The sequence below is a fragment of the Danio aesculapii genome, chromosome 22 (assembly GCF_903798145.1).
Source record: "Danio aesculapii chromosome 22, fDanAes4.1, whole genome shotgun sequence".
NCBI classification, from domain to species: domain Eukaryota; kingdom Metazoa; phylum Chordata; class Actinopteri; order Cypriniformes; family Danionidae; genus Danio; species Danio aesculapii.
In genome coordinates, this window is record NC_079456.1 from 37,781,113 (window position 1) to 37,805,865 (window position 24,753).

Sequence of the window (24,753 nt, forward strand, 5' to 3'; positions counted from 1 at the left end):
AGTAAAGTGACTGGTTGACCACCTAATGATCAGTTTGAACTAGCTAATTACCAGGCTTGACACATACAAAGCTAAGATCTTCCAGTGGGGAATTATAAACTTGCAAGTCTATATTAAGAGCCTGCCGTGAATAGAAAGCGTATGAAAGTTAGCACTGTTTTCCTACCTTCCTCTCTTTTCTTTCTTTATTTCTTAATTTTTTTTTTTTGATAAACCTGAAGAACTCTGTCAGGCTCATTGACTCCAGCTTATTAGCGCTTCGTTTCAGAATACAAAGTGCATTCTCCTCTGTAACAGAGCTTTCAATTACATAAGCTTCCCTCAGCTCATCATGGCTAGTTCAGGCTGACTGATTCTCAATTCCCAGTCAGCTACAAGACACGTTCATCAAGATTGTCATCCGGAATTCGGGAATATTCATAACAAGATAACAGAAGCATACCTTCAAGGTTATTTTCCCCTTTTTCTAATTTTTTAAGCACATTTTGGAGCCAACAATTCAAATTTGAGCTGAGCATTACAGTTTTTAGGCAATGATATGTGTAATTACTAAAGTGTTTTCTCAGTAGTGAAATCATTCTGAAATCGTACATTCCTGTATTTTGTCTTGTAGCCTGTGGTTAAGTCAATATCTGCACAAGGGGTAAACACTCTGGAGTATCTGGAGTAATTAATGTAAGAATCAATACTATTGACTACATGCTAACGGAATAAAAGCATGACAAAGAAATTGTTAGCCAGAACTGTTCTGTATTGTATAACCTGCCCCTTCACATTCCTCTCAGATATCTGATGTCCTGAGATATTTATTAATATTTGAACCAATTAAAACTCCAAAAACTCTGTTAATTAACCAATGACGTACACAACTGCCAGAGGAAAACAGCAGAGCAGCTGGTTTTGCTTCAAGTGCCAGGCTTTACGGTGAGGATCCAATGCAGTACCAAAGCTGTTTATTGCGCAAAATTGAATTTTAACGGTTTCATGCTCTTGGCAGTCAATGATTCATTAGGGCAGAACACATTGGAGCTGTGTTTTTGGTGGTCCAGCGGCTCTAATCTGCTTAACCAAAATGGTCTGCAAGGTCAAAATGGGGTCTACTTGAAAGTAGTCAAGCTGATCTATCTAAACAAGGTCGGACCTACTTGGATCAAGTGGAAACTATGGGAATGCCGCCTACACTTTATATCAAGTTTGTAGTAACACAGCACCAGGTTCAGACGGACCACTGACAACACCTACAGAACGCCCACAGTCTGTTCACAAACTGTCTGATGCACAGTGAACACAGAAATAGCAAGAACTAACTCAAAACCCTTAGCCTTGTGGTTCTCTGCTGTGCAATTTGTTTATTCCATAATTCCATGGTTTAATGCCTGAGCTCTTTTCAAGCATACCTTCCTTGGGTTTGTTGTTTGCAAACATTTGGTAGGCTATAAGTTCAATTCTGAAAAAGCCTACTGTATTAGACTAAATTGTGTACCACATGGTGGTTCTCATGTGTTATCGGCCCCAGTGGACCAGAATCATTTGTAATATGTACATTGTATTCGACTAACCCATTTATGACCCGACTGAGAACCGAATGACCAAATGGTGGTTCAGTAAGTGGTTCCTTGAGATTAACCAAATGGTGGTTTTCAGGAGTTCTTGACTAAAGCTGTGGTCACACTTGACTTTTCCTTCCATAGACTTCCATTCATACACACGCGAATGCGTCAGACCGGAAACGCGGGGTCATGCGTCAAGTTTTCTGCGGTGCAAAGTTCAAGCTTGGTGAACTCTAACCTGCGAAATCGCATCACTTGACTGCGTGAGACTAATGGAGGATCAAAACGTGACCTCTCTGGACAGAAATTTAAAACATGGAGCAATCGCTCGGTTTTTTTAATGTCTAATCATCTTGTTTAATCCCGCCCCTTTCTGCAGTGCCGCACGACAGAATTTCGCACACACAAAGCCCAATGTGACCGCAGCTTAATGCATTTGGGACTGAACTTAATACCAAATTACGAGATGTTGGTTCATTGGAATGTTCTTGCTTGTCACATTTTCTTTTTTTTTTTATATATATATACATTTTTTTAAGATTTATTTTTGACCATTTTGCCTTTATTAGATAGGACAGTATTTTAGGACAGGAAGCGAAGTTGGAGAGAGAGAGAGGGGGGGGTAGGAAAATGTCATTGAGCCGGGATTCGAACTCGCGACGTCCTGACGTGCTACTGCACCATATGTCGACGCGCTAACCACTAGGCTATTGCGCCGACGCTTGTCACATTATCATCCACTATTTTTATGCTCCAAATACTGTTCACTTGAACTTCTTGACATTTCTTGGCCAATGATTGGGCAGAATCATTTATATTAAGTTGTATTCACATTTGAGAAATTAAGATTGAGTACAAAATTATCAAGTAAAGTTTTATTTATAAACTAATTTTGAGACGATCACGTGCTCATGATTGAACACAGCTGGTCCCTCATGATGATTCAGCAATCAGACGATTCCTGAGTCTTCATAAATAACTGAAGTTCCATATCACAGCCATCTTCATTTTGAAGAATCCCCCTCTTCCACCCCTACTACTCCTCCTTCCCTAGATGTGTGGCATGGTGGCCCAGTGGTTAGCACTGTTGCCTCACAGCAAGAACATCACTGGTTTTAGTCCTTACCAAGCCACTAATCAAACACACCTGAACATGCTAATATGTGTCTTCAAGATCAGCTATAGGCAGATGTGTTTGATTATGGTTGGATGTAAACTCTCCAGGACACCCACCCCTGGTCAGTACTGAATTGAAACAACAGTGTTTCCCAAGCTAAAACAGGATCTTCAGCATTTTCAAAATGCTCACACTGTAAACCCTAATGTTGTCTTTACTTAAACAGTGAATTAAAGTTGACTGAACATAAGTTAACATTTAGCATCTTGGTCCTATCACTTAAAAAATATGAGTTAATTTAACTTATGTACCATGAAAATGCATAAACTTAAGATTTCAAGTGTAGTGAGTTTAAAATCATAATTAATCCATTATATATATATATATATATATATATATATATATATATATATATATATATATATATATATATAATATATATATATATATATATATATATATATATATATATATATATATATATATATATATGTATATGTGTGTGTGTGTGTATATATATATATATATATATATATATATATATATATATATATATATATATATATATATATATATATATATGTTACCCATGGAATAATGGAAATAAAAATGCTGTTCTAATGGAACTACAGGGCACTAGAGGGCGCTGGTCATACACCTGGAATTTATAATAGGTGAGTGGGTAAATGAAGAAGAGATTCAGTTGTGGTAGAGAGAACGCATGGTTCCTTGGAGCTACTTCAAACTGTTTGTATTGTAAAGTCCTAGTTGGGAAACCTAGCGTTTTAAGCTCAGCCTAAGGACTTCCTTATTGTCCAGATAACTGAATGTTTGGGAAATGTATTGGTATGTTGTCTGAATAAGATTTGACATTTTGGATACATCATTATGAAGTTTCATAAATTTCAACGCAAAAGTAGATCAACATATTTCAACGCTCTCAATGCTTTTAAACTCCGAGTCAGTGACCAGTTTTTTTTTTTTTTTTGATGCTTATCTTAAGGAAAAGACCATCATCCAACAGCTAAGACATTTATCTTTTTGTTTTGTTTTGTTTTGAGAGAAGTTTCAAAGATATTGGGGGTTTCTTAACTTTATTTTGGGTAAATTATTCTTTAATTCAACAAATTTTCCATCAAAAAAAAAAGAAAAAAAATTGTGTGTGTATATATATATATATATATATATATATGTATACATACACTGTAATGGAGTCTCCCAAAACTTGCATATTTAAGTTTATTTAACTTGCCGGTTTTGTAGACTACACTTAAATTGTTCAGTTCACCAAACTTTGTCAGGTGAAATAAACTTAAATATGCAAGTTTTGAGAGACTCCATGACTCAATTAAATTGAGGCAATGAGTTTACTCAATTAATTTAGTTCAGTCAACTTATTAGGGTTTTCAGTGCAGTTTTCATGGCTTGAAGATGTTGGAGTAATGTAGATGACAAACATAACCATAACAAAATGGATACAAACTAGTGCAAATGGTACCAAAGTAGTCAGTATCTTGTCAGAATTAGTTGCAGTATTGGATTTGTACACAATTAAGACATTTGAGACCCAATCAAGTGCCAAATAATCCAATTGTGCCTCATTAAACGGTTCTTAAGGTGTTAAATAGCTTTTCACATAACAGCAGATAGCAGTTGTCAGTAGTTTTAGAGTGCTAAACATGGATGTGTTTGGGTTAAACTTAGCCACACTGGACACATAGTTGCCTGTTATGCTATTTAATCAAGTTTTTTGTCGCTTCATATCCATATGTCATTCTCATAATGTGCACAGATAGAGCTGAGAGTCAATGTTTTGGGTTTTTTTTTAAATCCAGATGTTGTTTTCCACCAGTCTGTGGTCTTGGCGAGAGGTAGCCATTCTCATTTATTGAGTGTCCTGTCTGCCGGCGGGAGTCTCTGAACGCCGAGGTGAGATATTCAAGAACTGGAGGTGGCGGCAGTTTTTTTTGCCGGAGACAGCTGGCAACGACAATCTGCATCGCCCCGGAGACACTGTTGGTGTGAGGGCCAATTTACAGATATCAAGGGTCTGAGTATGTGATGAGAGAGAAAGCACATGGCGGCGTCCCTGGAACAACAGTGTGCGCTGGGGGGCAAAGGAGAGGCAGGTCTGATGGATGACATGGGAGAGAGGACTTGGCTGTTGTCCAAGATCACGACTGTAAGCAAGAAGGCACAATTAAAGAGGGCTGGATTGGAAAGACTGAGTTTGTAATCAGTTTTTGGGTTTCTCTGATGTGCTCCTGTGCACAGGTTATTGCATAAGTGGCACATTTGCCCCTGCCACCATTAATAAGATGTAATGAGATGGTTAGCTCCAATGTTTATAGTCTTATCTGTCAGCTTTCGTAGTCTGGTGCCAAAAGGCAATCAGGCACTGAACGGGCATTTTTGTCTTGTTTTCCCATGTAAATGACTAGATGTCTTTACTACAAGAGATGGTTGTACTTTGAGAGATTTAGGCCTTTCATTATTCAATTCAATTCATCTTTAGTTGTATAGCGCTTTTACAATGTAGATTGTGTCAAAGCAGCTTCACATAGAAGATTATAGTGAATTGAAACAGTGTGGTTCAGTTTTCAGAGTTGAAGTTCAGTTAAGCTCAGTTCAGTGTGGTTTAATATTCACTGATAAGAGTGTAACACTGAACACTAATCCAGCGATGCACAGCTCCACAAGTCCCAAACCAATCAACCCAGTGGTGACAGCGGCAAGGAATAAACTTCACCATTTGGCGAAAGTGACGGATAAAAAAAACTCCGGCTCAGTTGGACACGATCATCTCTCCTATGGCCAAATGAAATTCTGAAATTTGAAAACGCTCACATATTATATATATATATATATATATATATACACACACATGCCTATAGAAAATCATCATACCCTGTGAAAATCTACACCTTTACTCACATTACATCCTGATTTCAAAAGACCTTCGGGATGAAGTTGGCTGAAGAGGTTATTTGGACTGTGATTTGACCTCATTTTAAAGGAGTATGATGATTTTCTATAGGCACTGTATATTTTTAAAAGGATTAGTTCACCCAAAATTAAAGTTGTTATTAATTACTCGACCTCATTACATTAATGTCGTTCCTATCCCCTTGGGTTTGTTCATCTCTGGAACACAAATGAAGATATTTTAGATGAAATTCAAGAGCCTGAATACGTCCATTGGCAGCAATGGTCCTGAACTGTTCAGAAAAGGATCCAAAAACATTGGCTTCAATGGTTAACTGTTATCACATTAAGCTCCAGGAATACTTTTTGTGTGTCCAAAGATCAATGTCTTGTGTTTCAGATCAGTGTGCGGCTTTCTACGGACAATATGACACTTGCGAGATTTCTCAGGAGAGAATATAAAGGCAAACAGAGTCATATTTACATTTTTTGACAAACCAAAAGTGTTCTTGGAGCTTCGTTTAAGCCACAGAAGTTATATTGAATGTTTAAATATTGTATTTTTCAAATAACCTTCTTCTTCCCACTTTATTAATTACCTAATTTCATTTAAAAAATGACAGTTCATCCAAAACTGTAAGTTCTGTCCTCATTTGCTCATCATTCACTTGGTCAAAACCTATTTTGGTTGGTATAGGATATATTTTAAATGCTGGTATCAATTGACTTTCATTTTAACTATGGTAGTCGATTAGTTCCAGCAACCAGCGTTCTTCAAAATATCTTCTTTTGTATTCAATAGAAGAAAGACACTTTTAAAACCACATGAGGGAAAATAAATAATGAGGTCATTTAAAATTGTTGGGTGAATATCCTGTTAACTGGACTGCAACTTTCTGTCAAACACCACCCCTACCAAGAGAGTACCATTGTTACCCTTTGGCAGTGGAGATACAAGCATGACCCATACAAACCGTACCGTACTGTTCTGTACTGTACCACTCGCATAAGTATTAACCATTAAGTATTAAGAGCCCAGAAATGCAATCCTTATAATAACTAGATCAACATGGCGGAGAAGAGGCTGCACTAATGTCATAGACATGAATCTATTCAGAGACTTGATTTGAATTTTGGGCAACCTAACTGTTTTAGGTTCAATCCACTTAAATTTGTAAAAACTAATAAGTTAACACAAATCGATTGTGTGAAACCCAGTATTTTTTGCAGTGTCATTTTTTACAGTATTTTTTTACACCAGACATGAAGCACAGAGCATGAAGGATTTACATGTTAAGTCAACGTAAAGACGCAAATAGACATCCTACGGTGCTAATCGCGTGAATGAAGACGCGCAAATTAAGCATTATCAAATTGCTTGAGTTGGAAAATCTGAACTTTAGCAGAAATTCGTCCCTTATTAACCAATCAGGAGCTTTCTCTAATATGGGCATGATTATGACATGTCGCCTGTTGTTGGTGTCCCAAGGGGAAATCCTTATGTCGACACCGGACAACAGCTCATCAATCTGGGCTCGGCTCAGTCGGAGGTACCACTGAAGGCTTCCATCATCCAGGTACAGTTTATGGAGGAGTTGATGAACTCACAGAGCTGGGTGCACCACTGAAAGGATCTAGTGGACTCAGACTCGGCGCCGAACGAATCTACGCTGTTTTTCAGCCTTCCTAAAGCACATAAACACAGCCACTCTCTCAACAAAGTCCATGTTAGCAATTTAGCAATGAAACTAGAGTCATGTAGAGTCTATTCTGAAGATTATGAAGCGAGTAAAGTTAAAATGTTCACGCGTCTATTTAATAGCGCAATTTATTCACACAAGCCGCATCTGGTGTGAACGCCCCATAATACACAAGCGCTTGATATCACCGTTTTTACAAAATCTAATTTTAGTTGTCATTTACATAGACACGGTTATTGTATAGTTTTCAATTCTCTAAACTTTTAAACAGTTTTACATTTTCAGACACCCTAAATGCTGTCATTACACAAATGAAGAAAATTTACTCTTTCAATTGAAAGCAATGTCTTTTAAAAAAAAAGCGTGTGATCCCAACATCTCAACATCTATTTTCACGTCAAAATAAGACAGTAATACTCATTAGGAAGAACATGTTTTTCTGTGCCGTTCCTCTCTCTTTCAGAATGATGTGTTTAAAGCCCCCTCTTGGAGTGAAGAGCCAGAGTTCAGCGTCCTCTGGGCAATGGAGCGTTTGAATTTAGACTCGCAATGGCACTTCATGAAAATGACAGCTTCTCAGTCCCCTCACAAAAGAAAACATAAATGGAAAATTGGCCAACTCTGTCTGCAGAATTGCTGTTATTATCATTTTCAGTAGAAATGCTCAGGGAGAGTGATGCACTTGTGTTTCTGCAGCCTATATGAAACTTTGTGCAGATCTGAATGCTGCAGTATATGGGCTGTAGACGTGACTTCTCATTTTCACTGTCGTTGATTGTCTTTAAGTAATAAGTATTAATAACACTATTATAATTAGTATTATGTAGCCATAACTGTCATCATAATACAGTATAATGTTTGTTGTGTCTTTTATTGACCTTATTCTACAACGTGGAAGTGCGCTCGTTTTTGCGATTGTTTTAGAACTTTCGATTCAGCTGCCTATGGGAGAAATGACTAGAAATAATAAATGGCAGAAAACGATCAAACTACTCGCTCTACAAACAAGTGTTTGCATGACTATACATAAAAAGTAGAATAATATAATACGAAAAGATCAGTTCGCAACAAGCAGCAGAATGAGCTGTTTTTAACCTCTAAAATTGAATGGAAGTGAATGAGACCGGAAGTTTTGAGCCAAAAAGATTCAAATGGCTGCGCCCGCTCAAACGCGGAGAATAAGGTGAATAGAATGATTACATGTTTTCTTATCCTTTGGTCCGACACCTCTATTGATTGAAAATGTCAAAGTCCGACAAGTCCTGGAGAAAAATAATAATAATAATGTAATATTAAATGAAGATAAGTGTCCAAGAATGAAGATAATTTGCCCTCATGCTGTATATTATTATTAAGAGACGTTTTTCTTCATTTCTGCCATACGGTACAGTTCAGTTATAAATAAAAATACTAATCAAAAATTGAAAGAATTGATAAAGTTTTATTTTCTCCTTCTCCTTTTCCCCTTTTATTTTCTCAAACATCAGCTGCATTAATACACTTTAAAAATAAAGTTTAGTTGACTTTACTTAAAATAAGTGAGTAAACCTCTTGATTTTAAAGTGATTAGTTGACTTTACTTAAAGCCTTATTTTTTTAAGTAAACTATGTGCATAATTATAAAAAATCAGTCAAATCAACTTTACAAGTTTCAAGTTACAATGGGTTTACTCACTTTTTTTAAGTAAAGTCAACTTCACTGTAAAAAATGAATGACAAAAAGTCAAGACAACACATATTTTTATGTTGACAACTTATTTTAGCAAGTAAATCAGGTGTAAATATCAAGGTTATACAAAGTTTAACTAAATATTTTGTCAATTTGATTGATGTAAGTTGAGAATAAAAATGTTAATTTGATTCAACAAAAAAAAAATAAGTCAGTAAGATCTTTTAACAGTGTTCACAATTTAAACAATGTGTTTACTCACTTTTTTAAGTTAAGTCAACATGCCACTTTTCAGGGCAACATGTTTACTATTTTGAGTAATGTCAACTTGCAGTTTGTAAGGCAACGGATTTACTTACTTTTTTTAAGTAAAGTCAACTTGCTGGTTTTAAAGCGTCATGTTTACTCAGTTTTTTTCAAGTAAATAATCACTTTTTTCAGTGATATAAAAATAAAGCAACATGTTTATTTACTTGCCGCTTTTAAGGCAACTGGTTTACTCGTTTGTTTTAAGTAAAGTTAACTTTTCTCTTTTAAGGCAACAGATTTACTTTCTTTTTTAAAAGTAAAGTCAACTTGCCAGTTTTAAAGCATCATGTTCACTCAGTTTTTGAAGTAAATAATCACATTTTTCAGTGATTATGAAAATATAACAGTGCAGCACGGTGGCGCAGTGGGTAGCACTCTCGCCTCACAGCAAAAACGTTGCTGGTTCGAGCCTCAGCGGAGTCAGTTGGTGTTTCTGTGTAAAGTTTGCATGTTCTCCCAGTGTTAGCGAGGGTTTCCTCTGGGTGCTCCGGTTTCCCCCACAAGTCCAAAGGAATGTGGCACAGGTGAATTGGGTAGGCTAAAATTGTCCTTAGTGTATGTGTGTGAATTTAAGTGTATGGGTGTTTCCCTGTGATGGGTTGCAGCTGGGAGGGCATCCGCTGCGTAAATCATATGCTGGATAAGTTGGCGGTTCATTCCGCTGTGGCGACCCCAGATTAATAAAGGGACTAAGCTGAAAAGAAAATGAATGAATGAATGAATGAAAATGCAACTATTTTTTTCTTTTTAAGAGTTAGTGATCCCTTCTATTTGAGTTTGTGAGTTTACCCACTTTTTTAAGTTAAGTCAACTTGTCTCTTTTAGGGCAACGTGTTTTCTCACTTTTTAAGTTACGCCAACTTGCCGATTTTAAGGCAACAGGTTACCTCAAATCTTTTAAATAAAGTCAACTTCCCGCTTTTGAGGAGAAGTGTTTGCTCACTTTTTCAAGTAAAGTCAACATGCTGTTTTTTTACAGTAAATATGTCAACAACTGTTTATATATTATAGATAATACAAAAAAATCTAAGTTGTAATGTTTTAAAATCAATGTAAATCATATGTACTAGCATATTCGGGGACATACTGTAATTGGAATCCAAATATAAAAATAAAATATGTATTTTTGTCATATGGTAACATTCATGTTGACTTCCCGAAATGTTTACTATTGTTTTAAATCCTGGTTCTCAGTGTGAGCCTCAGCATGTTGTATGGGTAACAAACAAACCGTTCCTGTGTGGGATGTTCTGTTCCGAGGAAACGGGGACAACCTGATTCGTTCCTTTCCATTTTTTGACCTCTTTCAGCAGGCGCCAATCAGCCCACAGACATCTATTCACCATAATTACATGCTGTGTTTATCTATGTAGCACATGCTCCAGGATCACTTCCATTTTCAGCAGCGAATTCAAGCTTGATAATAATGAGAGTGACAGCTATTTCCCTGCCAGATCGGAGGCAAGAAAGCAGCCATACTTCCTTGCATCAACTGGGTGAAACTTTATTGTTCTGATATGACAGATCTGAGAAGCTCTTGACTGAACTAGACCACTAACTGAACCGCATTTCATTCACACTTGTGTGATTATTTGGATTTTCTGGAATGATGGCATTTTTATTTTTAACTGCAGTACCATGACTTTTCTTAAATGTGTGTGTATAATATATTCAAACACTCATATTTTGGCAGATTGTAAAAGACAGAGTATTTTTATCTTGAATGGTTATAAGACCAACGCAACAATTAAAATCATACATGACTTTACGCTTTACTAAGTCACGTCTTCGTGGATAATGTCAAGACATATTCCCTTATCAAGTCGATCAACTCAATCTCTCAACATGTGTGATGGACGTAAAAGCCTGCAATGTGAAAAACCATGCCGATTTTAGTTTGGTTTGAACACAGAAAGAGGAGAGCAGCTGTGGTAGTAAATAGTTAAAGTAGCTGCCCCCGTTATGTTGGTACCGGACCTTGTTGAAACCCAATCATGCAGCGTAATGCTGAGTGAACTAAAATCAAACAATGAGTAATTAATAATAAAAAGAAAATAGTATAGATGTCTATTATATTTTAGGCACACATCTGATGCTTGTATTTGCACCAGCTCTATGCTCACAAGCTTTACGCATTGGGTAAAATTAGGCTTTAGTCTCAGAGTTCAGTCCATTACTTCCACTGTATCTGTTCAGCTGAGGGAACGGAACCAACCCTTGTAACGTCAGACTTTATTCCAAGATGGTGGCGCCCTAGCTCTTAAAAACTATAGGAAAACATGCCTTTTTCATTAAAATGGTTACAATAATCAAATAAGTTTAATATATTTTCATTAAAGTGGAAATGAATTAGCAAAATAATGTGAACTTGACTGACCGGTTCACTTCCACTTTAATGTTTCAGGCTCATTACTTTCATGCTTTGTACTGTGCGTTGAATTGCACATCAGGGATGTTCTTATTACTCTTTTAATTATTATATTTGGTTTTATTTGACAAAGAAATCAATAGAATCTAGATCTACTTTGAAGTTGTGTCTGTAATTATTTCCACTTGCAGGTTCTGAGGTTGTTGGTAACTCTTTGTCAACACGATTGTGGTATAGGCTAGAGAAAACATTATATAAGCACTCGTGTTGTTGCCACAACATCTCCATTTCTGTGCTGCTGCTTTCGCGGTCGCCATTTCAAATTGTCCACTCATTCCTTCTTGCATTTGCGTTTCTCATTGGCTATTGTCAAGTTACTGACATCAACAAAGCCATGATCAGCCCGAATTAAAATCCTGGATATCAAACATGTTTGATATGATCAGAGGGGCTCTGATATGCGCTCTGGAAAGTGAGATGCAAGACTCTATCTCTAAACGACTCACATTAGCAGATAATCTGCACCGAGAATCAACAATATTTCATCTCCGACTCTTGGAGGGTGAAAATAGGGCTTAAATCAGCCTACAATTCCTGTAGTCCGAGACGGCCTCAAGGTATTTTCATGTTCATTCAACTTTGTTTCTTGATTTGTATCATCATCTATCCTAAAATACAGATTAAAAATGTTTAAAATTTGTAAAATTCAATCTATTTAAGTTTCCATTTCTGAAATCTTCTGCTTCAGTATTATTTTTTTTAATTAAAATATTCACTGTAGTCAAAAACAAACTAAAAAGACAAACAAAAATAATAATTATTTGCCACCAGACACAAATTGCGTGTGAGTGTGAAGCAGCACTTACATAAATATTATAAAATACTAATATTACAAAAAAAGCATGTCAAATATAAGGAAACATTGAACATGACATTGAAATCTTCATTCTAAAATCTCACTAGAAGCTTCAAATTTACATTAAACCCTAAAACTGCATTCAGCACAGTCTATTATGAACTGTTAGAACGACTGTGGCCATTGTAGTAGTTATAGAATTACAGTAGTTCTTGTTTTAATCTACTGGGACAAGTCTGGGGTTTTTTTAGTCATAAAAATTGATGTGTGTGTGTGTGTGTTACCTTTTATAACTTTTCCCCTCAACTCAAAATCAAGCAACCTAATTAACTCTGAAACGCCTAATCGGTATTTTGGAGATCAAACGAGATCTTTTCTTTTGCGAGGAGTGTTGGATGGCGAGTCTCTCATGAATGGCTGCATCAGTTTGTTTTCAGAATAAAGGATTTGTGAGAAGAGTTGTCTCAAGCTGATGCCACAGTGGGCCCACATCTCTCAATTATCTACTTTGTGGAGAAGTGGCCGATTTCTTTTTGCAGTGTGCAGACGATCCCTCAGGGGGCAAAAACACAGGATGCATCTTTGCATTCCAAAACAGTGCAGATGCAATAGAATGGGTCTGAAATGTGCTAAAGTTTTCAACAAGTGCTGTTCATGCAAATATAAGTAGTTAGCACACAAGGGGGCGACATTTGGCTTTTTATGCACGTATTAGGACGAGGCGATTATCATATGTGATTTCCATGCACATTTTGTCAGTAAAGCTGGTTTTAGTCCATGTATTCTGATGGAGCTAAATTTACTACACAGAGTCTTACTAACAAGCTACGCATATTGATTCATAACTGAAATCTGTTTAATGAGACAATAATGACTTTGAGATAATAGAAATGTGATAATGACAGATGTTTGCGTTGCCTCTCACTGAAGTACAAAAACTGAAACTATAACCAGTGTTGGGTAAGTTGCTTAAAAAAGTAAAAGATTACAAATTACTAACTAATACTGGACTACTGTAATTTGATTACAATATCAGATTACTAATTATTTACTTTGAAGTGACTTTTAAAATATTTACCCCTGGTTTCACAAACAAAGATTAAGGCTAGTCAGAATTAAACTGCATGTTTGAGCTGTCTCAACTGAAAATAACTTGCGGTGAGATGCCTTAAAATACGTCAGTGTCATTTTTTTGTCTCCACGTGCACACCAGTAATATATTTTTCTAAGGCTATTTTTAAAATGTAACTTAAATAGCCTAATTTAACGAAGGCCTAGTCTTGGCTTAATCTAAGCGCTGTTTGTGAAGCTGGGCCTTAAAACCTGTAACAAAATACAAAATAAACTGCAGGTCTTTTAGTAATTTATTATTCACTGAAAGTGACACTGTCGACAGGGGCAGCATTTCCTCTACAACATAAGCAGCTACGCTTCTCTTCACATTTTCAGAAGTTACCTTCACTCCCATTCCCACAAAAAAAATCCAATTTAACCCAGAGCTGTCAACCAGAGCTGGGGGTGTCATATTTCTTATTTTCACATCCCAATGTTGACAACGTTGAGTTGGGCCGCTGTGTTTTTGGGCGCCGGTGTGCTCCTTTGCAATGAGTATTGTTGTAGAATGCTTTCTGTAGAGTACTTGAACAAGTTACTGGTTGAGTTAAAAGAGGTCGAAAGTTCTATAGGGAATGGACATATTTTGTGTTTACGCTCAATGAAATCAAAGTAATGTCTGTATTTCCATTTGAAGAAGCAACCACTCTTGTCTGCAGCCATTTGAACTTGCGTTCTCCAGCAATTGAAAAGTGCATGCTGATTAACTGACGTCGCAGCGGAGAACGTGATTTTAAAATAGGATTATTTTTTTCTATAAACTATATTTGTAACATAAGCAGCATAATTACATCGACTTTAATAACTGTAATCAAATTACACAAGTTTAAAATGCAATTTGAATACAGTAACATATTACTGTATTACACTTAACGCTACTATAACATGTTGTTACTCCAAACTCGCTTCATAAATTTAGTCGAGTGTTTGAAGTAAATCCTTCCATGAGATGATTTTGTTTTCATGTGATTTTTAGTCACAATCAATGAAAACAGTCAATTCTTCTGTTTACTCAGCAACCACAGTGGGGATTTCCTGGGTTTCGTCTTAATGTGTGTTTGGAGTTTTATCACAAGAGCGCCCTCTGGCCTTCAGAGGAGATTTACTACGGAACACGCACTGTGCTTCCCTGACAAGATGTGCATGGTATTCGCAGCTTTGATCAATTGCATTGCAATTGTGTTTCGCTTTAGGGTGATAGGGTTGAAGAGATATGCTGAAGTTTTGAAGAGCACAAAGACACATTGGACACGGACACAATTTTCAAGTGTACAAAATTAAATGGAGTACTGTACACTACCTGATAAAAGTCTTATCATCGATCACAGTTGTAAGAGCAACAAATAATAACTTTACTTTAAGTTGATCATTTGGAAAAGGTGGATTTTTCAGATGAACTGCATCTTAATCATCACCAATACTGCAGAAGACCTACTGGAACCAGCATGGAGCCAAGATTCTCACAGAAATCAGTCAAGTTTGGTGAAGGAGAAATCATGGTTTGGGGTTACATTCAGTATGGGGGCGTGCGAGAGATCTGCAGAGTGGATGATCAACATCAACAGCCTGAGGTATCAAGACATTTGTGCTGCCCATTACATTACAAACCACAGGAGAGGGCGAATTCTCCAGCAGGATAGCGCTCCTTCTCATACTTCAGCCTCCACATCAAAGCTCCTGAAAGCAGGTCAAGGTTCTCCAGGATTGGCCAGCCCAGTCACAAGACATGAACATTATTAAGCACGTCTGGGGTAAGATGAAGGAGGAGGCGTTGCAGATAAACACGAAGACTCTTGATGAACTCTGGGAGTCCTGCAAGAAGGCTTTCTTTGCCATTCCAGATGACTTTCCTTTTGTTGTTCCTAAAAATTAAATAAGCGACAAGACTTTTGTCAGGTAGTGTGTGTTCAGCTATTTGGTTGCATGACCTACAATGTTTTTACACCTTCATGATGACTTAGACCTTAAGGCGAGTTCAGACTGAATCATTATTAGTCTTATTTTGGCATGATCTGTTTGACTTAGTGTCAAGGTGTTCTGTAAGTGACCGTGAGAGTCACTTACACTTGCTTATTCTTAAATGGATTTTGTTTTGGATCAAATTATAAAACCACCAGTACAAAGCATTCCCCTTCAGAAGCCAGTGTTTGTTATGCTTTATTTCTAAAGTCAGTTGCTAGATTTGCCTCAATGATATCACACATGTTGTTAAAGATGGCAAGCAATGATTGGCCAGGAGCAATGTGTTGTTTTATATGTCAAAATCGGATTTGACACAGTGACTTACACAAATTTAGTGTAATCTAATCCTAAGGTGCGTAGTTACATTGAGTGCATTCTATTCAGAGTTAACACCTAGCTTGTTTCCATATAAAAGGAAAGAAGGAAGAGGAATGAAAATGCTAATAAACCCGCAGTACAAATAGCATATGGCTGATTCAGATTAGACAAAAGCCCACGCATGTTGGAAACAGGCACACCAATTAGATTTAACATCTGGTAAGGTCTGTTTTCGATAAAAGAGTGGAAAATAAACAGTTGAAAGACGAAAATCAACTGGAATAAAATAGGCCTGTTTTATTCATATCTGCAGTATTCTTATGTGATTCAGTGAACAAGCTGGGATACGCTTGAGCGAACAACATTTAGGTTGTCTCAAGTTGTCTAGTATTGATTTGTGTGGAGTCAAGTATTCATCTAAAGCAGTTTGGTTTAACTTTGTGAGGTTTATTAATAAACTAATTTCGAGAGGATCACGTGCTTATGATTTATCACAGCCGGTCTCGTATTAAGCTAATCAGTATCGTCCAATCATATGAGCCATAAGCTACTATAAATAACCACAGTTTTCAGTCCACCTTATCTTCGTTTGGAAGAAACCCCCCTTCCTCCCCATTCTCCTCCTTAACCTTAGATTGGGCGGCACGGAGGCCCAGTGGTTAGCACTGTTAGCCCCACAGCAAGAACACTGCCAACCCTGGTCCTGCCAGGTCGGTAGGTGTTTCTGTGAGGAGTTTGTATGTTCTCCCCGTGTCCGCGTGGGTTTTCCCCGGGTTCTCCGGTTTCCTCCCATCCAAAAAATATACATCATGCATAACAATAAAACATTTGTCTAGCCCCTTCTTTTTTCCTCACGTGTTCCCTTAGCTACTGCAGACGGGGAGTTCTGAGATCCACCGAGCTCGGGCTCCCCTCTCGCTCTGCAAACGGGAGGAAGCCCCGGGCTTGAGGATCCCTTGAGCTCGGGGCTCTCTCCCGGGACAGCATGCCAAACAAGCTATTGATGAATCATCAGCTAAGTGTGAACTCTTGAAGTAGCCGTTTATTTCATTGTCGTCCTTTTCTACTGAATATGTACCTACTTAAAAGTGCCAAGCAGCTAATGCTCCTGTTTGTTCGTGGGTTGACGCTGTAAATGTGTCACAGTTCAGTTTTGGTTGATACTTTCAGACCAGAGATTTGTGACAGAAGAAACAAAGGATAAACCAGACTCTAAGGCAATTTTCTACAAAGCTTCAGAGCTCTGTACTCGTTTCTGTTAAAGACAACTGTAATTGTGAAGTATTGTCGAGCGAGATATCTGTCACCGTAATACCAGCTTATTATTTTTGAATGGTTATTGTGACCTTCAGCTTGTCCGATCCTCTGCCAGAAGAGGGATTTTGTCGCTGCCTAGGGTCACTGATGTCTATCGATCCGAATCCCTCAAGGCTTTCATCTGACCATGACAAGATGACTGTCATAACCTCCAGCTTGATTCTATTGCGATGTTGGGAAAGTGTAAAATCTCTTTAACTAGCAAATCCTTCTTGACACAACCTTTAGGACATGTATACAGTCTTCTTTTTAACAGAGCTCTATGTTTGGTTTGGTGTTATGTAGCTTTAGCAAGTGACTTTCCTGAGAGGTAATGTCATAGGCAGCAAAAAAAAGGGATACAACTTTCTTCGAGACATCATTCAGTGAAAAATTATCTAAATAAAAAGATTCCTCATAAGACTAGGGCTGTTTAAGATTAAGATTTAGCTATCCATGGTTGGTGGGGCATAAAAAAATGACTGGTGGCTGTAGTATGTTTAATGAAAGCCATTATTGTGAAGATGGACTATAAGAGACTCCCTCAGGAACCGGAACTGGCTTCTAAGGAAGGATGTCAGATCTGGACGACAGAAAAGCTAATTGGAGAGAAATTGCTAAGAATATTGCATGAACCGCATTGATGTCCCGTGAGAACATCCACTGGTGGATTGGAGAATACGAAGGTCTTAATAGAACTGTCACGGTTTTTCTCGGTTAGCCTAGAGTCTGACCAGTGTCATTATTAAGACATGTTTTAGGTAAAGGTATGCTTAGCACTGGGTCAGTTCCTGACAGGGTTGTAATACGTTGTTATATGTGTAGAGCAGTGGTGCTCAACCCTGTTCCTGGAGATCGACCTACCTGCAAAGTTCAGCTCCAACCCTGATAAAGCACACATGAACCTATTAATTAGGACCTGATCAGCACTTGATAATTAAAGGCAGGTGTGTTTGATATGGGTTGTAACTTAAATCTGCAGGAAGGTCCATCTCCAGGAACAGGGTTGGTCACGCCTGGTGTAGAATATATTAATCTTGTATAATGCAATACCTTGACTCCTACCTATCACAAATTAACTAGTTTGTCATAGCATAGACTCTATAGATGGTTCCACAGGTTGCATTAGATGTGCACCAGCGTGTAAAGAATGCTGCCATGCAAAGGGTACAACAAATAGATTCTTCAAAGCCTAGATTATCCCAAGATCCATTGTGGGATGTGGGCCTGGTGCAGGTTGAAAGTCCTTACAGGGGTGTGTTTGCAAACAACCCACCCAAAATAACATACAACTTTCCACACAATAGCATGCAACAATCACAATAACCCTATTGCCTTACAATCAACTACAACGCCCCAAATACGCAAAATTACATTTGACTCCCACAATCACAAGCACTTCAGAAATTACAAACAGCAATCCAACAATTGCACACAACCCCAAAAATCATAAATAATTCTCCCGCAATAAGATACAACACCATGTCAATCACAAACAACATCCCACAATTACAAACAATCCCAAACAACCTCCCAAAATTGCTAAGAACCTCCCGACAATCACATATGACCCCCACAGCCCTGCACAATAGCATACAAGTCCCCAACAATTCCCCCTTACAATCACAGACAACTGCCCCACAATCTTATAATACTCACCATAATCACTTACATCTCCCCCACAATAACATGCAACCCCAACCCCCAACAATTGCAACCCCTCCAGCAATTGCATATGACCCTCTAAAATGATAAACACCACAAAATCCCATACAACTCTTCCACTGCCATAAACAACCCCCGACATTTGAATACAAGCCCCTCACCCAACCCCAGGTAACCTCACCCTAATAAACAAACAGAATAACATTGAAATGCCTTTTTCAAAGGTTTGCATTTTCAGGCCTGCCAGAATGCATTGTGTAAACGAACAAGAGAAAATGAGAGAAAGGTACAGTACTTTTTAATGGCTTTACCCCAACACTGTCTATGAGCAAAAGCTTAAAAAAAAACTACCTAAACCTCAGAAAACAAGTGAAGATAGCAAAAATCTGACAGCGTTAGAGACCAAACTAAGATAAGCACCTACAATTTCAGGCATTACTCTTCAAGATAGCAGCCAAAGAGTCGTCAAATGAAAGATTGTCCCTAAAGTGTGCGATAACTTGTTTTGTTGTTTTGTCTCTTTCGTGTTTTACCTCGCATTTCTCTTCAAAGGCCCCCAGAGTTGACTCCATTTCTTTGTGCTTACACTGAGAACATGTAGGCATGCTCGTTGCTGCAGATGTTTGAAGAGACTTCACTCTCTTTTGACTTTTGTTGTTGTTGTTGTTGTTTTCTTCCAGGGCAAGAGCGAATAGGGATAGACTCCAAATACGAGCAGGAAGGGAAGGTGCAGTTTGTGATCGACGCGGTGTACGCCATGGCTCACGCCCTGCACAAGATGCAGAAGGAGTTTTGTCCGGACCAGTCAGGAATTTGTGAGGAAATGGAGCACGCAGGTGGAAAGAAACTCCTGAAGAGCATCCGGTCGGTTAGCTTCAACGGTGAGTCCGCAAAAGCTCATGACATAAGTTCAGTACCATAATAAGTTACTCTGTTTCCCTCCACTTGTTTTGTAATGGAAACACTTTTATTGGACATAAAGCCTTGAGTTAATTGAACAACATGCTAGTTGAAATATACACTCACCAGCCACTTTATTAGGTACACCTGTCCAACCACTCGTTAACGCAAATTTCTAATCAGCCAATCACATCAGCTCAATGCATTTAGGCATGTAGACATGGTCAATCTGCTTGAGTTCAAAGCGAGCATCAGAATGGGGAAGAAAGGGGATTTAAGAGACTTTGAACGTGGCATGGTTGTTGGTGCCAGACAGGCTGCTCGGAGTATTTCAGAAACTGCTGATCTACTGGGATTTTCACGCACAACCATCTCTAGGGTTTACAGAGAATGGTCCAACAAAGAGGAAATATTCAGTGAGCGGCAGTTCTGTCGGCGCAAATGCCTTGTTGATGCCAGAGGTCAGAGGAGAATGGCCAGACTGGTTTCAGCTGATAGAAAGGCAACAGTAACTCAAATAAGCACTCGTTACAACCGAGGTCTGCAGAAGAGCATCTCTGAACACACAACACGTCCAACCTTGAGGCGGATGGGCTACAGCAGCAGAAGACCACACCGGGTGCCGCTCCTGTCAGCTAAGAACAGGAAACTGAGGCTACAATTCACACAGGCTCACCAAAACTGGACAATAGAAGATTGGAGAAACGTTGCCTGGTCTGATGAGGCTCCATTTCTGCTGACACATTCGGATGCTCGGCTCAGAATTTGGCCTCAACAACATGAAAGCATGGATCCATCCTGCCTTGTATCAGCGGTTCAGGCAGGTGGTGGTGGTGTAATGGTGTGGGGGATGTTTCTTGGCACACTTTGGGTCCATTAGTACCACTTGAGCATGGTGTCAACGAGTATTGTTGTACTGAGTATTGTTCTGACCATGTCCATCCCTTTATGACCACAGTGTCTCCATCTTCTGATGGCTACTTCCAGCAGGATAATGCACCATGTCATAAAGCCTGAATCATCTCGGACTGGTTTCTTGAACATGAAAATCAGTTCACTGTACTCCACAGTTACCAGAGCTCAATCCAATAGAGCACCCTTGGGATGAGGTGAAACGGGAGATTGGCATCATGGATGTGCAGCTGACAAATCTGCAGCAACTGCGTGATGTTATCATGTCAATATGGAGCAAAATCTCTGGGGAATATTTCCAGTAGCTTGTTGAATCTCTGCCACGAAGGATTAATGCAAAAGGGGTCCAACCTGGTACTAGTACGATGTACCTAATAAAGTGGCCAGTGAGTTTATTATTATTATTATTATTATTATTATTATTATTATTATTATTATTATTATTATTATTATTATTATTATTATTATTACTACTACTGCTACTAACACTACTACAACTACTAATAACAACAATACTATTGAAATCTTTCATAATCATCATTAATATTGTTTATATGTAGATTTTAGCTTAGGTTAAGATAATTATAACATTCTTGACTCAAATTGACACTTTTATACATTTTTTTAATCTATTTCATATGAGAATTTGGAGATAAAAAACATTTTTTTCTTTGCATTCTTTGGGATTTGTCATTTTCAATCTGTTCTGCGAGACTTTACAGGCATGTGTTGACCGTTTTTCAGCAGATTTTCTCTGCTCCAGTGGACGCATGCCATACATTTCTCTTTGAAGCAACCTTTGTTGCTGCTTCTTACACAGGACTCCAGCTTTCTGTATATTTTATATCTCAAACCAGCCTTTGTGCTGGACCTTTGAAAGAGGAAAGTTCTGGAGAAGAAAGGCAAACTCTCATTAATGCATCGTAATGAAGTGAAACTTTTGTAGTCCTGCAGCAGGGCACTGCAGATCAAAGGGCAGACGTACCTTTCATGTCTTTTCATGAGATTATGATGAGGAAATAGTGTTCGGAGTAAATATGTGATCTAACAAATTCACCCAGTGAATCATACTCAAGCCAGAACACTTACGCTTTTTTTATTTTAATTACCAGCATACAGAGAAAGAGAATTTTAATCAACCAAACGATTCAAAATCCATTAGCTTTTGTGTTTTTAAGGCCTAGTTCACCCCAAAATGAGAAATTGCTTTTAATTTACTCAGATGTAGGTGACCTTTTTTACTTCAGTTGAATATTAAAGAGGATTTTTAGCTGAAACTGTGGCCCGTGAAACTTGATGATTCATTTAATGACTGCCAGCGCTTTGACAAGTAATAAAAACATGTACAGGCAACACAAGATTGTTACCTGTGGGTCCTGATGATACACTGATGTCTTAAAGTTGTGTAAATGGTTGTCTGCGTTGTTTGGTTGGATTTTATATGTTTGTTTTATTACATTCAAAGTGCAGACAGCCGTGACCTGCATTGCAATAATCACCAATATTTCAGCTGTAAATCATCTTCAATTGAGATAAAATAGCTAGGGTTGGTCAGACTGGTCTTTGTTTATTTGTATTAATTAAACTATATATATATATATATATATATATATATATATATATATATATATATATATATATATATATATATATATATATATATATATATATATATACCCTGCTGAAAAATCCAGCTTAAACCAGCCTAGGCTGGATGGCTGGTTTTAGCTGGTTAACCAGCCTGGTTTTAGAGGGGTTTTGGCCATTTCCAGGCTGGTTTCCAGCTATTTCCAGCCTGGTCTTAGCTGGTCAGGCTGGAAAATGACCAGCTAAATCCAGCTAAAACCAGCCCGACCAGCCTGGTTTAAGCTGGACATAGCTGGTTTAGGCTGGGCTCCCAGCCTGGCTAGGCTGGTCAAGCTGGTTTTAGCTGGTCGTCTCCCAGCCTGACCAGCTAAGACCAGGCTGAAAATGTCTGGAAACCAGCCTGGAAATGGCCAAAACCCCTCTAAAACCAGGCTGGTCAACCAGCTAAAACCAGCCATCCAGCTTAGGCTGATTTAAGCTGGATTTTTCACCAGGGTATATATATATATATATATTGTCCTTTTATTCATTTTATACCATACACTTTTTATGAATTCAGTTTCATTTATTTAATAGAGCATTATACATAACAGCTTGACCAATGTGCTGCACAATGTTCCAAAAGACTTTAACATTAGAAATATATATATCATGCAAAACAAAATATCACAAACAACATCACAAGCAGTACTCTATAGTGAAAAGACATGTTTTAAACTTTAAAGTGATGTGATGTTGGTGCAGTTCTAACATGGGTTGGTAGCATGTTCCAGAGTTTTGATGCTGCTATGACAAACCTACCATCACCCCAGAGACTTTATTTTTGACTTATGAATAATCAAAGCATGATATTTGGATTACAGATCAAGAGGGAGGTAGCAAGGCCAAAACTCTTGATTCTGATTGGCTTAACAAGCTGACATTTAGAAGGTTGAAATGCACAAACTGAATGATTTTTGGTAGCTATGATTACAGTACTGGTGCTGTAAAAAAAGTTGACAACTTTCAATTGTAAAGCAATATACCGAAGAGCTTTTTGAGTCAAGTGAAGTTCTTAGGTTAAAAGTTGAGTCAACTCAGAAATACTGTTTAGTAAGATGCCTTGCAGTGCACACTACTAAGTCTTCAGTCTGAAATGAGTAAATATCCCAAATAATAAATGATCTGTGCACATAATTACTAACTGCATCCAAATAGCTAAACACAATACTGTATATCAGCTTTCCCTGAAGATGAAAAGCACTAGAGCAAAGGTTTACCATCTCTGAGAAACTCTTTTTATGATGAGTACATATTTGATTTTCTGGCCTGAAAACATGAAAAGAACAAGAAAACCTCTTGAAATAGTATTGCTTCAGCTGTCTGTGATTAGTTTAGCGCAAAAGTCACGTCTGAACATCAGACACAAGCTTACAGAAATACTTCAAAGGAAAACAAAAAAAAAAACAGACACAAATACAAACATGCTTCATTGAGCTTTACTGAGAAAAGCAAACTATTATAACTTTATTATTTATTTATTTATTTATTTATTTTTATTTATTTATTTTATATAATTCTATATCAGAAACAAGTTAGCAATCATTTGCATGTCTTAAAATATATGTTGTAATAAAGAATATTTTAGGGGAAACATATACATTATATATATATGTGTGTGTGTGTGTGTGTGGGGGGGGGGGGGGGGTGGGTGGGTGGGAATATAAATAAATGAATACATGAATAAATAAATGAATAAATAAAAAAAAATCATAATAATAATTTGAGAATTGCCTATGCCATAAGGAAACCTTAAAAGTGTCTGTCAAGATAATATCCATATAATAATGAGAGGCAAAGCAGGTATCATCCATAAATAAAGGTATGGCAAAAGTGTACATTTTACTCTCAAAAAATGTTTTGTTGCTTGTGAAAACATTAAAATGAGCTGAAACAACACATTTATTGACATTTCATTGGGACAACTTAATTGCCCCCCCCCCCCTTTAATTTTCCCTTTAGTTTGTTCAATCCACTTAACTTTGTAAAAGCTAATAACTTAATTTCTTCATGTTGTCCCAACATAAATCAATTGTGTGGAACCCAGCATCTTTCACAGTGCACTGTAAACCAGGCTGGGTTTCACATGGATCCTTCATGTCGTCCCAACACAAATCGATTAAGTTAACTTGATTATTTTAATAATTGATTGAACATAAAACAATTTAGTTGTCCCCCCAAATAAACTCAAGAATTGTGTTGTTTCAGCTCATTTTAAATAAATAGTAAATAAATAAATAAATAAATAGCAGCAAAAATCATTTTTGAGTGTAAATTAATTGTGGTTAATTGTTTTTCTTCACTTTTGAATTTCAAGAAAAATAAATGTACAATTATTATAATTTTTTTCCTTTTTATTGATTTATTTTATTGTTTGTTTATAGTATCACATCTCATTTGCATTTGGAAGATGCATAAACATTCCAGTCTGGTTTGATGACATTACTCTAACTAGCACTTTCAGCTA

At 37.5% G+C, this 24,753-nt stretch overlaps 1 protein-coding gene across 2 annotated transcripts in view; it reads left to right on the forward strand.

Moving 5' to 3' along the window:
- The window catches only part of LOC130215510 (metabotropic glutamate receptor 7), a 288,980-nt gene that overhangs the window by 170,722 nt on the left and 93,505 nt on the right, over positions 1 to 24,753 (forward strand). For both annotated transcript variants that reach the window (XM_056447333.1, XM_056447332.1), the window contains exon 6: positions 19,529 to 19,729. In XM_056447333.1, coding sequence (XP_056303308.1) covers positions 19,529 to 19,729 — 201 coding nt within the window. The remainder of the gene's footprint in view (positions 1 to 19,528; positions 19,730 to 24,753) is intronic.